The 15,605-nt window shown below is 56.7% G+C and overlaps 4 protein-coding genes across 4 annotated transcripts; 2 read left to right on the forward strand and 2 right to left on the reverse strand.

Annotated features, from left to right (window-relative positions):
* Positions 1 to 692: 692 nt before the first annotated feature.
* B0H18DRAFT_1050133 (Hydantoinase B/oxoprolinase) lies at positions 693 to 3,689 on the forward strand. The gene is made up of 7 exons (XM_048030923.1): positions 693 to 1,024; positions 1,697 to 2,085; positions 2,233 to 2,387; positions 2,441 to 2,769; positions 2,820 to 2,889; positions 2,942 to 3,178; positions 3,238 to 3,689. Exons 1-7 carry the CDS (start codon positions 804 to 806, stop codon positions 3,571 to 3,573), a joined length of 1,737 nt encoding a protein of 578 aa, XP_047885875.1. The 5' UTR covers positions 693 to 803; the 3' UTR covers positions 3,574 to 3,689.
* A 1,123-nt stretch (positions 3,690 to 4,812) lies between these two features.
* B0H18DRAFT_1126472 (uncharacterized protein) lies at positions 4,813 to 5,301 on the reverse strand (the record flags this gene model as incomplete). The annotated part of the gene is made up of 3 exons (XM_048035157.1): positions 4,813 to 4,848; positions 4,908 to 5,042; positions 5,122 to 5,301. 3 exons carry the CDS (start codon positions 5,299 to 5,301, stop codon positions 4,813 to 4,815), a joined length of 351 nt encoding a protein of 116 aa, XP_047885876.1.
* Positions 5,302 to 7,895: 2,594 nt separating this feature from the next.
* B0H18DRAFT_1108824 (uncharacterized protein) lies at positions 7,896 to 10,104 on the forward strand (the record flags this gene model as incomplete). The annotated part of the gene is made up of 14 exons (XM_048032748.1): positions 7,896 to 7,981; positions 8,085 to 8,100; positions 8,156 to 8,244; positions 8,285 to 8,321; positions 8,370 to 8,408; positions 8,717 to 8,820; positions 8,873 to 9,045; positions 9,156 to 9,365; positions 9,421 to 9,483; positions 9,540 to 9,626; positions 9,692 to 9,745; positions 9,802 to 9,897; positions 9,964 to 10,008; positions 10,072 to 10,104. Coding segments are annotated over 14 exons (1,131 nt in total), but the record flags the coding sequence as incomplete, so codon positions are not given.
* An 852-nt stretch (positions 10,105 to 10,956) lies between these two features.
* On the reverse strand, positions 10,957 to 12,337 carry B0H18DRAFT_182427 (uncharacterized protein). Its single transcript, XM_048037000.1, has 3 exons — positions 11,541 to 12,337; positions 11,037 to 11,482; positions 10,957 to 10,984 (listed from the first exon to the last, which is right to left on the reverse strand). The coding sequence occupies exons 1-2, from the start codon at positions 12,199 to 12,201 to the stop codon at positions 11,043 to 11,045; spliced, it is 1,101 nt and encodes a 366-aa protein (XP_047885878.1). The 5' UTR covers positions 12,202 to 12,337; the 3' UTR covers positions 10,957 to 10,984; positions 11,037 to 11,042.
* Between the last annotated feature and the right edge of the window lie 3,268 nt (positions 12,338 to 15,605).

The raw sequence follows: 15,605 nt of genomic DNA on the forward strand, positions 1-15,605 counted from the left end.
GAAGCTTGCCCTGTCCCCGCGACGTGTCCCAAAGCTGCATCCGTCCCTCCGCTTCACATAACAAGACCGCTGCGGCCAAATTGGACCTCGCCCACAAGCAGCCCTGCCGCCGCGATCCTTCGGCACTTGGACGTGAACCATGCTATCACTTCTCCGGGCTTGCAGGATGCAGCTGTGTTTCTGATACGTCGCGCCAGCCTGTGAGGCTGGGACCCTGCTAGAGTCGATCAAGGGGGACTGGAGTACTCAGACCTTAGCCCGCTCACGAATGCAGACGCGTGACGCGTCCTGTACGCTGTGAGCCTCGCGGCTTTTGCGCTGTCGGGGGGAGAGCGGGCACCCGTCGTGGGCGGACGGGAGAGACCGTCTCGAGGAAGACAATGTGGCGGCCCGTGGTTGTTATATATAGCGGAGTGCGCATCTCAGATCCAGGTGTGGCTGAGACGGTCTGGACAGTCGACACTCCGGCGGGAGCGGAGCAACCATCCATACTGCCTACATCAATCTTTATAGCAAAGACAGACCTCCACCACCTTCAGCTTCCTTCAAATCCGAAGGTGCCCTATCATGTCCCCGCACGTCCCTCACCGCAAACATCGACTTGAACTTTGGAAAGACGCGCTGGTTAATCGCCGCCTGAATGGCTAATCTGGTAATCTCTGCGCGCCGGTGGCTAATCTGCAATTCCTTGTCGATAACTGAAGGTCTGACTCGGACGATTGCCCCTCTTTTAGGGCGCGATATATAGCACTGGAGAGGCAGCTTGGGTTCATCGTGCTCGCTCTACGCGCTTACTCTCCGCTATGTCTCAGCCCAACTACAAGGCCGCCGATCCGATCCTCCTCACGCTCTTCGCCAACCGCTTCATGAGCGTGGCGGAGGCGATGGGCCGTTCGCTGCAGCAAACAGCGATCAGTACGAACATCAAGGAGCGTCTGGACTTCTCTTGCGCGCTGTTCGCACCTGACGGAGACCTGGTGGCGAACGCGCCGTTCATTCCCATTCACTTGGGTTCGATGAGTTTGTGAGTACACGAACTCGTTGGGAGTATGATTGGTCTGGCTTGTATATCCAGAAATTGGCAGTCGAGCGAGGCTAGACGTGCTACTCTCCCGAAGTCAGAGATGCGCCTGGGGGAGCGGAGAGTGGAATGTCCGTTCTCTCGCTTTACAGAGCTTCTTTATGCTGGTATCTGGATTGAGTGTTATAGAATGCACCCTCGCAGATCGTGGCTAGCTGCGACCCTCCCATGCCGCGTATCCGTGGTCGACAATTGTCCGGTGGGGAACTGGTATGGAATGACCAAGGACGCTGGCCGCAGCGAGAGGGCAGGCGCGCGCTGGCCGCCAAGACTCCTTGCAAATGCGAATCACGCTTTCGTGAATCCAGCATCTGGAATGGATGCAGTCGCTGTACGAGTACGCATCATGAAGTCATGCTTGGCTTCGGACTGCGGGATACCGCCGGGGTCCCGTAAATGGTGCCCCGGCCCTCTCACAGACATGCGCTCTCAATTGAGAGAGCGTAGGAGTCCGTCCGAGCACCTTCCCCTTGACCTAGTACCGAACACCGATGATGCAGTCTTGACAACGTGAAGGGTGGTATTCGTTGAGGCACGACGGTATCCTGAACAGTCTTACCTAACATTCCACATAGCCTTGTACGCTAAGTATGAGATGCTCATCACGTCCTACAGTGCGGTGCGCTACCAGATGAAGCTCCATGGCAAGTCGCTCAAGCCCGGCGACGTGCTCATGACGAACTCGCCTTGGGCGGGCGGCTCACACCTGCCCGACATCACCATCATCTCGCCCGTCTTCGACACCAAGACGAACGAGATCATCTTCTTCACCGCGTCGCGCGGGCATCACGCCGACATCGGCGGTATTCTCCCGGGGTCAATGCCGCCGACGTCTACGAACATCTTCGAGGAGGGCGCGCAGATCGAGAGCTTCAAGGTCGTGGACGGGGGAGTGTACAATCATGACGAGCTCGTCGAGTATATGGTCAACAAGCCGGCGCAGTACCCTGGGAGCTCAGGGTGCAGGAACATTAAGGACGTGGAGAGCGATCTGAAGGCCGTATGTGGTCCTCCTACAAAGGTTGAGCTCCTGTCACTGACCATCATCTGCTATCTAGCAAATTGCGGCCAACCACAAGGGCATTCAACTTATTCAAGCGAGTAAGTGGCTCTGATCCGGTGGACGCGCTGTCACACTGACGGTCTGATAGTCGTGGATGACTATGGGCTCGAGACCGTCCAGGAGTACATGTTCCACATCCGGTCCAACGCGGAGCAGTCCGTTAGGAACGTCCTCCGGGACGCCGCCAAGCGCGCAGGCACGAATGTGCTCGAGGCGATCGACTACCTCGACGACGGTTCTCCGGTGCGCTACCATCTCCTTCGTCATCTTACCACCATCCCTCAACCTTTCTACAGATCAAACTGAAGGTGACGATCGACGAAGCAGAGGGATCCGCCGTGTGCGACTTCACGGGCACGGGCTGCGAGGTGCGCGGGAACCTAAACGCGCCGATCAGCGTCGTGCACTCCGCGGTGATCTACTGCATGCGCGCGATGCTCGACATGGACATTCCACTCAACGCGGGCTGTCTCGTGCCCATCACCGTCGTCATCCCGGAGGGCAGCCTCCTTAGCCCGAGTCGGAGCGCGGCGGTGTGCGGCGGCAACGTTCTCACGAGCCAGCGCATGGTTGATGTGGTGCTGAAGGCGTTCAGGGCGTGTGCAGCGAGCCAGGGATGTACCAAGTGCGTGTGTCCATGGTTCATTTTTCCTTGATTGCTGACGTGGCTGTCAGCAACTTGACATTTGGCGCGGGCGGCAAGGACAAGGACGGCAACAACATCACTGGCTGGGGCTACTACGAGGTCGGTATCCCATACTCCATTACGTCCTGCATGTCTCTGAAATCCGCCACAGACTATCGCAGGTGGCTCCGGCGCTGGCCCCGGTTGGCACGGCACGTCGGGCGTGCACACGCACATCACGAACACGCGCATCGGCGACGTCGAGATCCTCGAGCGGCGCTACCCCGTGCTCGTGCACCAGTTCGGCCTGCGCCCCGGCAGCGGCGGGAAGGGGAAATGGCGCGGGGGCGACGGCGTCGTGCGCGAGATTGAGTTCACGGAGGGTCTCCAGGTGTCTATCCTCTCCGAGGTGCGTCCTTCCGTAGCAGCGTGCGTCCGCCTCAGCGGAGACTAACGTGTCCCGGGCAGCGTCGCACGCGCCAGCCGTACGGGATGGAAGGCGGCGAGCCCGGCGTGATGGGCCGCAACACCTGGGTGAAGCAGGCGCGTAAGGAGGACGGCGACTTCCCCGAGGACACCGGGGATAGCAAGCCCGCACCACTTCAGCCGCGCAAAATCAACATCGGCGGGAAGGCGACGGTCTGGATGGGCAAGGGCGACCGGCTACTGATCGAGACGCCAGGTGCGGGTGCGTGGGGCGCTGTCGAGCATGGCGAAGGACCCGAGGCGGACCATGGCCATGTCAAGGCGTGGGCGCCGAGGGGAAGTTTGGCAGAGAGGGAGGCGGCGCAGGCTGGATTCTGAGAGGGTGTCACAACTGAGTTGTAGCAATAGGTCGCTTGACAGATAAGTAACAAATCCGTCATGTAGCGCTGATATATGTATTCTGTAGTGCTTAGGTACCGCGCTCGTTCTGATTCTCGGTGCTCAAGTTGGTTCAAGCCTACCTTCCAGTCATAAGGACTAAGTCATTGGGTAACCCTTTTTGGTCAGCAACCGTGACGGAGAAGACTAGTAGTAAGTCATTGGATCTATCACGTTTCCAGCCACACCCGATCTGAGATACGCCGTCCGCCGTATATAAGGCAGCAGCCACGACTGTCTTGTCCTCGAGACGGCTCCTCCTGTCAGCCCACGACAGGAGTCCCTCTCCCCCCGACAGCGCAAAGGCCGCGACGCTCACAACGTACAGGACGCTACACGCGTCTGTATTCGTGAGCGGGCTAAGGTCTGAGAGGTCCCCCTCGATTGGCCCCAGCCGGGTCCCAGCTTCACAGGCTGGCGCGACGTACCAGAAACGCAGCTGCATCCCGCATACCCAGAGAAGGCGTAGCATGGCCCTCCATCTACTTATGGGAGGGTCTCGGCCTCGTTTTGCTTGTGGGTGGGCCATGACATTGCCTGTACCGGTCGGCCATGTGAAGGCGGAGGGTCGGGGTGCAGCTTTGGAACACGTCGCGGGGACAGGGCGGTCATCTTGCTCGTACGTGCCCACCTCTGTCGTCTTCGCAGTGCTCGACTCTTGTTCGAGGACACCGGTAGCGTCACCAGGCGGATGTGGCGGGGTTCTGCCTCGAAAAGCATCTGACCTGTAGGAAGACGAGAGTGGTTCTATGGCGCGTACGCGCGGATGGCTGTCCCTTAGTTCACTTCGCGGCTCGCGGAGCTCTGCTCATGCGAAACTCGATTCAGACTACTCTTGCGCTGTCGGATCACAGCCAATTTTTTCCTCACCGTGCTCTTCGCGAGCATCTGTGGTTTCTACCTGTGTCGGCTCGGTGTCACTCCAAGTTATGGCTTGCGCCATCGATTTCTTTGCACGTATGCTTCAACTGTACTGTTGTACGCCTTTTGATATGCGTTCACCGCGCTTTCTGTCTGTCTACGCAGGTATGTATGTGTAGACCAACTTTTACGGTGCCTAGATTCAAAAGAACTTATCCAGTCCAAGTTACATATACAGGATTACATGCAGCCGATATATCGGGTCTGCCAAGGTTTTGCGTACACTACCGTTCCCGGCTTATCCATGCGATTGCAGTATCATACCACGATGCAGCTGACGGAGATGAGGCTGCCCTAGAAAGTCGGGAAGGTCAAACCGGCATGCAAGCCACCCCGCGAAGACGGGCACTTACTATCCCATTCTCTTCGCAGCACACAGGTGTTTTGCTACAGACTTCGGCGACAACAACGGGGTTGCAGCTGATGCCGACGAGGCCGTCAAGCCCCTGCACCATGACACCCAGAGCTCCAAGAATCGAGGAAACCCGCTGGACCCAGCCTGTCGCAGCCATAGTGTGCGAGCGTGAGTCCACCGGGTCGACGGGGAGAAAAAGGAAGCGCGCGTACGTCGCCGACTTGTTCGCAGCGCTGAGCCCCGCAGCCCGTGTTGCAGCTGCTGACGGAAGTGGCTGTAGGTGTAGCGGTGACGGTCACCGTCTGCGTGGGCTCGCTGCCCAACCCTCCGGGGACCGCGGCGACGGCCAGTGCGAGGGACGCGGCGATAAGGATGCGGGTGATTGAGAACATGGCAGTGTTGGTGAGTCTGGACGAGCAGATGGATCACTGAGACGTTTCAGTAGAGCTGCGCCCTGGGGAATAGATATTGAACAGCGGAGGGGCCTTTATGTAAACGACGGGATGGCGAGCGTTTCCTTCGCGCGATTCTCGGGGACGAATCATGCGTGCATGGCGGTCGAGTTGTCGGCTCTTGGATGTTGGGATCTTCCCAGTCACGCAAGCCCGGGACATTGACATGGATTGAGGCAAGAGCCGGTTCCACACACTCCGTACGTCCTGCCAAAGTTACTATTGAGTAGACTGAAGACCTCACTGCAGTGGAAGCTCGGCGCGAAGGGGCACGCGTCGTCACAATTGGGGAACAATCCTATGCTCCTTGTCGAAAGACGGACCTCCAGAAGGGTATACTGAGTCGGAGCTTCGGAATCAGATGCTCGAGCTCGTGTTGATTGGATTCCATCATTGGGGGACTCTGGCTTGCCAGGCAATTTGATCTAGTAAGAGACTAACTTTCACGCCGCGTCTCTTATGGCAAGACCTTGAGCTTCACCAAGACATGTACTTACTGCCGATGATGCTCTAGTTGGTCGGTCTGACCACCGGGTTGGCAAGCGTTCGACCTCGAGAAACGAGCTCCGTCGCGACACCTGTTAATTGTACCTCGCTTTCCGTTGCGTCGCCGCATCCCCAGGATCATGTCTATTGGACTGACGCTGCGAGTACAGCGCTGACGGTGCGCGAAGGCAGAAAACTCAGCTTGTCAGGAGAAGCCATTTTCTCCTTGCTCCAAGTCTTCGTGGACGCCGATAAGAGAAGCCCATCACCATCTTGTAAACTTCTCTCGCATGTGTGGCGCGCATCTAACAATGAACTAATGACTAGTCACCATCAGCGAATTATATGACGGTCGTTATCGCGGAAAAATGCTTACACTTACGCCTTAGTTATCGCGTAAGATTTGCTACTTAGTTGACACGTGACCCGTCCACCTCGGACTTAGATTCGCTCCGTTTCGTACACTTGGTCTCTACAATAAGTAATGGATATTTCTGGCCTTGTCAACACTGTATATAGATTACAGTGAGTCACAGATCCGTTGTCTGCTCATGCTAGATCACTTGATTCTGCTTCGAGGGCTGGTGAATTGCCTAATGCGGAATCATTAGCCAATTGTGGCAACTCTGTCTGCGGGCCTTTACGCGCGCTGCTGCTCATTGCACGGCGAATCCGGAAGCCCACAAATAATTCTATAGAAGGGAGTCTGTGAAATTCCTCTCAGCATATCATCCTCATGACCCTCATCATCGACGAGACGTATGGCCCGGGATGCTTCAGTAGAATCTCCGATGAGAGCCATAGCATGAGCCTGTGGTTCTCACTATATCGAAGAGAACAGGTGATGCAACACAAAAAAAAGGCGTATGAAATTTATGAAGAGACATCATACATGAAAGAGAATAAGGGGAAAACGCCTGGCGCAGCGGCCCTGGCAGGCGCGATGTTCATCCCGATTAGGCAAGTACCGCATCGGCGCTGGACGGGCGCCAATCACACTAAATTCTAAGTCGGGAAAGTAAGACTTGCCGGTAAGTATTTTTCCACGAAAACGTCACTCATAGAATTACCACCGCATGGCGTAAACTTACAAAACTAGACTGCCACATAGTCGAACTGCAATTTATTGTATTGTTCTCTAGACTAGGAATGTGCTATGAAGCCGCGAGCACGCAGTCCATATCGGCGGTCGTGTATATCGACGAAAAGGAGCGGGTCTGAGTCGGATGTGGTGCGTCTGTAGCATTACTAGGGTGCCAGTGATCGACAGGTAATGCATGATGTATGCGCATGAACGGCAGTCCGTGGTGTGGTACGTCATGCGAGGGCTGGTACTTCGATTGGCTCAGTGCCCGGCCGTGTCTCACAATAGCTCTCACAATGCGGCTGGGAATATACATTCGTAGCTCTCTGAGTAATGCAGCAGCGTTCCGCCAAGATCGCTTCACTCAGCGTCTCCGCAGCTTGGATAATGATCTACGAGTCTACCGTAGGCGTATATAAACATGGTGTTCATCGAAGGACTGCGACCAAAGTTCAAACGTACCCGGGGGATGTCGAAGCGACATCCAAAACCACTCGCAACGCACTTCAGCTGCATGAGGTTCGAAGGTCACCGACCCGGGCGGCGCCATGTGCGACCCGTTAAGCAGCGCAAGATCCACAGGAGGCCGAGGCTGTCCGGTGTGGCTATTCAACGCGTGAAGTCAGGGGAGGTCGCTGGCTTCGGAGTCGCCACTGGCATATCCGATGCGCCCAAATCCTCAGGCTGTGCCAACATGCTGGCGATGAGTAAAGCTAACAGTATCGACAACTAGCTGTCATCAATTCATTGTCAAGGCTCACAAAAGAATGAAGAGGGACGTCTGCTTGCGTCGTCGCGGCAGCGTCTGTCAAGTTGGATTCAACACTGGTCGCCAGACGCGATCACGTGAGCCGGTGTGCGCGCGCTCGGCGCTGGCAGCAGCTGGCAGCTGGCTCGTACTGTCGTCTCCCTACATCCCGGACGGTAGGATAACGCGCTGTAGACTTCTCAGCACCAAGTTGGCATGTATCACTACACCTTGGACATCAGTTACTGCGGAGAGAAGGCGAGACAGGCTGCCTTGCACAAGTCCGCGAACAGCGTTGAACGGTTTGTCGACCGCGACCTGCGTGCCTCACAAGGTTGGCGTGGTAAGCTTTTGGCGAGGAAGAATACCGGTAGCGAGATGCACATAGGATACCGTGAATCGTAGTCATGACGATCTCATGGTATGTCCTGTTTCTCCAAGCGAGGTTGCCAGGGCCCTCACTAAATTATGTGTAGCGGCGAGCCGTCGAACCGTTTCTGCCAAACATATGGCGTACATGGGAAGAGCACGGGGAAACAGATCGCAGGCTGCGCGAGCTAGACATGTGAGTGCAGCCAGCGTATCGGCCGTGAGCACGTCCTCAGGCGAATCATGCAGCGCGGAGGCTACCGCTCATATACAGTGTGTTCCTTTGCTTGATTTTGCTACACTTCCTGACATGCAGCGTAGGGAAGGGGTGGACCTAATTTTAGGGTTCCTGAAGCTGCCGTGAGTCCTCTCGCGCGTGCGCCGTCCCCGCCTCCGTCGCCGGTCCTCTAAGCGGCCCCGTTCGCCTGACTGCCGACCCGCCGACTGTCAGCAGAAGCGGTCTCGCCCGCAAGCACCTGTCTCCGTGAGAGGATCTATGCCTGTGACTGAAAATGATCCTCCGATTGCTGGGCCGTCAAGGATCGTCGCGCAGGGACACAGGGATGATCGTCGAAGTAACGGAGCATCCGATCCTCGAGTGCGTTTCCTGGCTCCGTAGCCTCGCCTTCATGCGTCTGACTTGGCGTGCGTCGCTCGCGCTGCAATAGGCTCCCGGGTCCGTCCTATCTGCGATTGTGAACATCGCTCTCGTCACCATCAAGGAGGAACCCACGGACAATGATGCTCAAGTTCTCCTGAACGCAGACTCTACGTACCCGGAGGAGAACGACCAGGGGGCCCAGGGAGATACGGCGGCATCTCAGACACACGTGGAAGGCAGTACGGCTGGCAAACGGCGTCGGCGCGAAGCCCGTGCTGGTGGACACGCTCAGGAGTGCCCTCACCGCGGCGGTCACCGTGCAGGCGCGGGAGGCGCAACTTGAGGCGGACGTCGCATTGTACAGAAGCCAAGCGGAGCGGTTGGCGACCCGCGAACGTGAGTTCTGTGAGAAGGAGAGCGCGTTCAGCGAGCGGGAGAACGGTGGGGCCCTGTCTCGGTTGCCTTCGCGAACAAGTGCTGTTTTGCTGATCTCCGTCGCTGAGCAGGCTTCCAAGTACAGGCGGCGCGGAAGGACGCGGAGCTGGCGGAAGCGCGGTATCAATGGGCGCAGGAGCGTATCCGGGTACTCGAGACGAACACAGAGAAGGAACGGGTCGCGCGTGAGATGCGCGAGGTGCAGGCACTGCTCGAGCAGGAGAAGATGGAGCGAGCGCAGGGCGAGGATGCAGGGCGGGCTGCACAGGAAACCATTGCTTGTGAGTGGGTATGCGACAGTGGAGCTGAGTGCCAGCTGACGGGTACCTGGACAAGCCCTGCGAGCAGAACGAGATCGGCTTCAGACAGAGTTGCAGACGGCTCGCGATGCTGTTGCCTGTACGCGCTATCCGTCTTTCAACGCTCTATCGCGGACTCACTCGCCCCTTTCATAGCGGTGCAGGCACAATGGCATTCGGCGCATGAGCGAGAGCTCAAGGCCGAAATCGACAAGCGAGAGCGTGCAGAGCGAGTGGCGCTGGGTGAGTACCAATAATCATATTTGACTGCACCCCGCATATGCTAATTGCACAACGCATTCTGACAGAGCTCGGCAAGAAGCTAGTAAGGCTGCAAGTGGACATGCGGAGTCAAAACACTGGTGCGGCACTCGCGTCCGCGTATCCTCTATTCGTCCACTGACGATACACCCGATAGCCCTCCGTGAGCAGGTTGAGACGCTGACGAAGGAACTGGAGGGCGAGCGCGCTGAGTGCTCAGCTAGGCGAGAACAGCTGGTGATGGAGGTTTCATGTGGGTATCAGTCGTCACTGCGTATCTTACGGCAGACTATACTAACATAATATCCACTGGCATAAGCGTTGCGAGTGCAGTTGAAAGCTGCCAATGAGGATAAGACTATGGGTGCGCACTGTGCTGTCATATGCTGCGGAGCTGTATCAACGAGTCGCGTCCCCTTCCACATAGCTCCGAGAGATTTCCGCGGAGGTGAAAACACCCCAGGCAAAGACACTTGGTGAGTAGCAATCACTTCTCGTAAGTACGATGCTCGGAGGCTTACCGACCTTTCGAACTGAAGGTCTCGAGACGCAGCTGCGCGTCGAGCGGACTGCACCCGGGGAAGCGGAAGGATGGTGTATCGACGCGATGACCGCCGAGGCTGAGGCTGAGCGCTGAGCGCGTGCGTCGTGAGCGAGTTGGGCGCTGTCGGGTTGGACCAGTGTCCCGGTGACGGTTGAGGTACATGCCAGTGCTGCTATTGCCGTGACAATATACACGTTGTGTTGTTTTGGGCCTGAGGTTGCGACACTTGCACTCGTGAAATTGCAGATACCCGCTGGGATGTCAATGGTGGTCACCCACTGCACGTCCAGGTTGTACTTCAGTGGTGATTACTGAGTTTGGTTGCCTCATCATCGGCATAACCTTCTAGCGGCTTAGCCAAGGGCTCCAGAGTTCGAGCGACCAAGCCTTACGCGCATGGATTTGCACAAGATGTGCATTGCAATAGTATCATGGGCGTAGTACAAGACAGAGAGAACCTAGTAGAGTCAGATGAGTGGGCAACGCGTAGCCATCTGAATCTGAGGTACAAGTGCCAGTATAAAGGGGGAGTGTCTATCTGTGGGTCACCTTCCTATCGCCTACGGCCACGATGCGGTCATTCAAGACCTCCCAATACGATTTCTGAAATCATGAATAGAGACTGTCCCTATACGCGGACACGACGACTTCTCTCGGGGTATCTTGGACGCATGGACGCCTGTCGTGATGGAGCTGCGAGCCCGTGCGAGGAGCCCGGGGCGAGGTTTGGGTGAGGTCTCGCAGTCTCGCGCCCACAATACAGTGTCTTGCTCTGCGCCGTTGAACGTAGATTCGGCTATAGCTAAGTGAGACGGGCAATCGGTGCTTCGGATAAGCTGACGACTCACGCCTTGTCAGATATAAATATCTTTATAAGAAACGCGGAGTAGACCACGGTCGGCCCACGGGCTGAGGAGGGTGTTGAACGAAGCAGAGAGATTGTTGATAATGCCATCCTTCTCCTCCCGGTCACAACCCTTTGGGGGGTTGAGAGTCAATTGCACCTCGACTTCAAGTAGCGCCTCAAAACAGGGGCGACGCATGACGTCGTGCAGACCCTTCAACTTCAAGTTTGCCCTAGGCCTGTCTAGAGATCTGTAGAGGCCCGGCGTCCCGGCGGCGATTAAACTGATCGTGATCTGCTTCAGCTGATGGGACTGCGCAGTGGAGAGCGTGGGGTGTAATGCTTCTGCGATTGTAGGCAGGAAGCCATATGACTGGTACTTCTCGTCGCGGAAACCTATCTTGAAGTGCAAGAATTCCAATGCAGTGTTGTGCTCTAGATTATTCGTTACTACGACATGCATGATCGTCAGATACGTGATGCAACGCAGAGGAAATATGTGACAGACCAAGGCTTGATATACAGACACGAGTGAGGAATTGTCCAGCTGCTCTGAGGAGTCCGTCTATGTCAACGTTGTTCTTAACCAGTGAGGACTCTTCGCAATCCAGCTCGTGACGCTTGAGGCTATTGTCCGGTCTGCTGAAGGGTTTACCGCAGTACTTGCACTGGACAGGGCCACCAGTATGCTTAAAGTGGACCTTTGAGATGTGCCGCGCCAATTGGTAGGCGGATAGGGTCAGGCCACACTTGACTATGCCATCATTCCAGTGGCACCGAAAGAGATCTCGGCCGTCAGACTGACGCAGGGCCACACCATGATGCTTCTGGAGATGATGCATGACGACAAAACTGCTAGTGTCGTCGAGGGAAGTCCTGCAGTTCATGTACCGGCAAAAAGTTGAAAGCGGGCTAGAATCACGATCGTCATTTCTTACACTACAGTAGCATACACGAGTTGAAGGAAAAGACATACTGAGAGCCTGAGGATCTTCGAGCGCTAGGGTCAGGGAGAGACTCGAAGTGACGTAGGCTTGCACAGATGCCTGAGCGTTCGAGCCAGTCAATGATGACATCGAATGTAGACTTCGAGCGATGGTCGTCAAAATCGATGCCGAGCCGTTGAAGCTGAACTCGAGTGTGTGACCTGGACTGAAATCGTCGAACATCCGCGTCGCTCGCAGATTTCAGCAGAACGAATTCGCCGCCACGCAATGTGATGTCTTCGAGGTTGGGGGAAGCGGAGATAAGCCGCTGTAGCTCGGAGATGCTGTGAAATTGGAACCTGGACAAATGCAGCGTCTTCAAGGCCTTGAACCTGGACAAAGTACTGAAGAACGATGTCGGCATGGCAGCATGTACTAAGCCCCCATCGATCCGCAGGCTCTGCATGCCAGGCATTGCAGCGCAGAAAACGGGCGGTAGTGCATGGAGGAAGCGGTCACGGCCATATGGGTGCCCCGCCAAGGGGCCGGCGGGAAAGTAGCCGTCGGAGATGACGAGACAACGCGTGGCCGCGAGCCATCCTTTGACGCGTGCAGATGTGCGTAACTGCTCCGTCAACATAGTGAAGCTCTTTCGGCTGCGAAGTTCGACAGTGGAATAAAGGAGTTTGGTGGCGAGTTTGTGCCATGTCCAGCAGACCAACGCAGTGGTAGGCAGCGCGAGATATGTCGTCCAAGCGATAATTTCACTGACAGTTTCGACTGGGATGCGACGAGCGAGTGCGAGTGGCAGGGCGCTAGTCAACAGGAGGTGACCACTCGCATGTAGAGTCTGGGGGACCTAGTATGCGCACGCGTCAGACGGTGTCAGGCAATATGTACATCAGACACGCACCTGCGAGGAATCTTCCATCACCGTCAGTCGGGGATAGACTATGTGAAGGCGGTTAGACGAAACAGTATGAGGAACGGACAGGACAAGGACGACGGGGAGCGGAGGAACAGGACGATGTCAGGATAGAGGAGGACAGGAGGCTAGATAAGGACGGGAAGAAGATAAGGACGGGAAGAAGATAAGGATGGGAGGAAGGTCCCGCACGAGGCAGACGCATGTCAAGAGACAGGTTCATTAGTGCAATAATGCACAGCCAGCCTGGATCTAGCCGCATGCTCACCACCAGCTGCAGCGTCGGACAAGCTCAAGCTATTCACTGCAAACAGGTATGGGCCCTGTCTATGTCATCGGCCACACGCCGGAACTACTCACCTACACGTTTCCAAGTTCAAGTTTGCGCCCATCTCTCCAACGGCAAGAGAGAGAGCCTGGAATCCTTCACCCGTCCTCCAAAGCTTCACTCGCCGTCAATACCGTGACGGGTAAAGTCATACAGTTAGTGTACATGCGTATCACGAGTAACCGAATACCTGTGCGACGTAGTTTCTGTCAAGCCTCTCCGCAACCTACCCTCGAGCTAGTCTCCCCGGGCCCTAAACACGACCTTGAGTGGGGAGGGCGGTCGTGTATGGCCCTCGAGCTCTTTCCGCCGAAGGCCAAAATATGAATTATGAGCACTGGTGTCGTTGCGATGGGCGACTCCCCACTAGTGGCGACGCACCTTGGGCGACCTCTGTTAACTCTGCACGACGCCCAGTCCCAGCGCGAGATATGTGTCTACGTCAAGGCGCGCCGAACGACACGGCGTGACGGCGAGCAGGGACACGCGTCGGTGTGCAGAGCACGAAATACCACGTGAGGAGGCGGCTTGTTCCGAACCTAAGTAAGGCAGTCAGAAATTTGAAAGTCGAAGTCCGAATCCTCCTCCTCCTCCTCGTCGCGCAGTCCGATGTGTTTTCTCGATGATGACAGGGCATCTTGGCCACACCGCCCGTAAGTCAACTTATCTCTGCACCAGGCTCTTCGACCTGGTGGCCGGATTTCGACGTTTTGGACCATTCTCTTTTCTTTCGCTGCGGCAGGGGATGAGACCTTGCGATCTGGTGGCTCTCCGCGCCGGTTTGGACACTTTGTGCATTACATGCAAGATGAACCTTACGGGCTTTTCTTTCACGGCAGCAGAGGATGAGCGAAGCCTGTGGTCCAAGTAACAGATGTCACGCTCTCGTCGTCCCATTAATTGTCGACAAGAGAGCCGTCCGAGTCGGTTGCAGTTGCGCACGTCCATCACGTAGCCGACGGAGTCAGGACTTGTGAGTTTCTGCACCATCGAAGCTGCCGGCGGCAGATTGACAGCAGCGTTCCGTCTTCACAGGAAATTGAAGTATCGCACGCTCGTGACGATCGTGCTGCTCACGTTCACTCCCCCCGAAGATCGGGATCCTTCACAGTGTGACAGATCCCTCTCGGTGTCACCAATCCCTCCAAGTAAGTCCTCCAGAACGCGAACATGGTCGCAATACGCGCCTCCGTGCTGCATCCGACGGATAGCGTGCGCAACCGTACGGATCGCGCAACGGTGTGTACAGCGGCACGCTTGGGCAGCACAGTGAGGCCTGGGGAGGTGCTCCCCTGGAGTACTACAGAGGATCGACTCCCTGCTACGAGCACTAATCGATAATCTTCGGTTTACCGTGTGCGGCTGCCAGTGCTCCGCCGGGGTCGACCGGATGTCGTTGCAACTTGGTGACGTACACGCCGCTTCCCCGCGGAATGTCACGGCCAGCGTCAACTGGCTCGGGGCCTGCCGCAAAGGCGGAGTCAAGTTCGCGGCGGCAGGGAATAAACGAAGCCGAATCGTGACAGGTTCAAGTTCTCGTTGCGTTCTGCGGACGGTGGTTCGGAGCGGTGTCGACGTCACCGATTGTGGTGCGTATGGCTCTCAAGCTGTTCAAAACCTCTCCCCCCGTCGATCTGGGTCCTGGCTTCGCCGCTTCGGTCTCTCGCAGACCGAGAGTGGTGCTCTGCACCCACAGAGGCTCAGCTGTCGCTCCGAGCTGGCCGCGCCGCGTTGGGATTCTCCCCATCATTCCAACGTCCACGCGCACGTCCCACCACAACCCCCGGTGTCATCCTCCCTTCCGGTGGGTCCCTGAGAACGCGGACATGTTCGCGGTGCGTGGCTCCAAACGCAGATGCTACATGGCAGAGTGGTCAGTGAAACGGTGTACCTACTGCGGCGCCTGGGCAAAGAGTGATGCCTGGAGAGTTGTTCCCCTCGGTGACGCGCGCCGGGGGATCGACTCTCCGCCGATCGAAGCACCCGGTCAATTTTTGCGTTGCTTGCGTCGACGCCGAGGATGGCGATTCCACGACTTGTGCGTTTCCCCGTAGGCTGCGGCTGTGACGTTGCATGAATCCTTTTTTCTGTGATCGGGGTGTGCGCGTTGACGACAGAATGTGATGATGGCCAGTGCGCTGGGTGCGGGCACGTCGCTGGCCCTGTTACAGACCGTGTCCGGAGTTGAAGTGCTGCCACGCTCGATTTGGTCCGTAGTCGATTTCTGATCACGACGTATGTGGTGGTGCGCATGGGCTGGATTTACAAGCTGGCCTTCTGTCTTGACAGTTTGACAACTTGAGCACGTCCATGCCCACTAATCACGTGTTGCTAGGTTCGACTCGGACACGCGCAGTGCGCACTGCGGTCAACCTCCCGCGTGTGCGGCTCACG

This window comes from Fomitopsis serialis (assembly GCF_022376445.1).
Source record: "Fomitopsis serialis strain Sig1Antser10 chromosome Unknown B0H18scaffold_199, whole genome shotgun sequence".
NCBI classification, from domain to species: Eukaryota; Fungi; Basidiomycota; class Agaricomycetes; order Polyporales; family Fomitopsidaceae; genus Fomitopsis; species Fomitopsis serialis.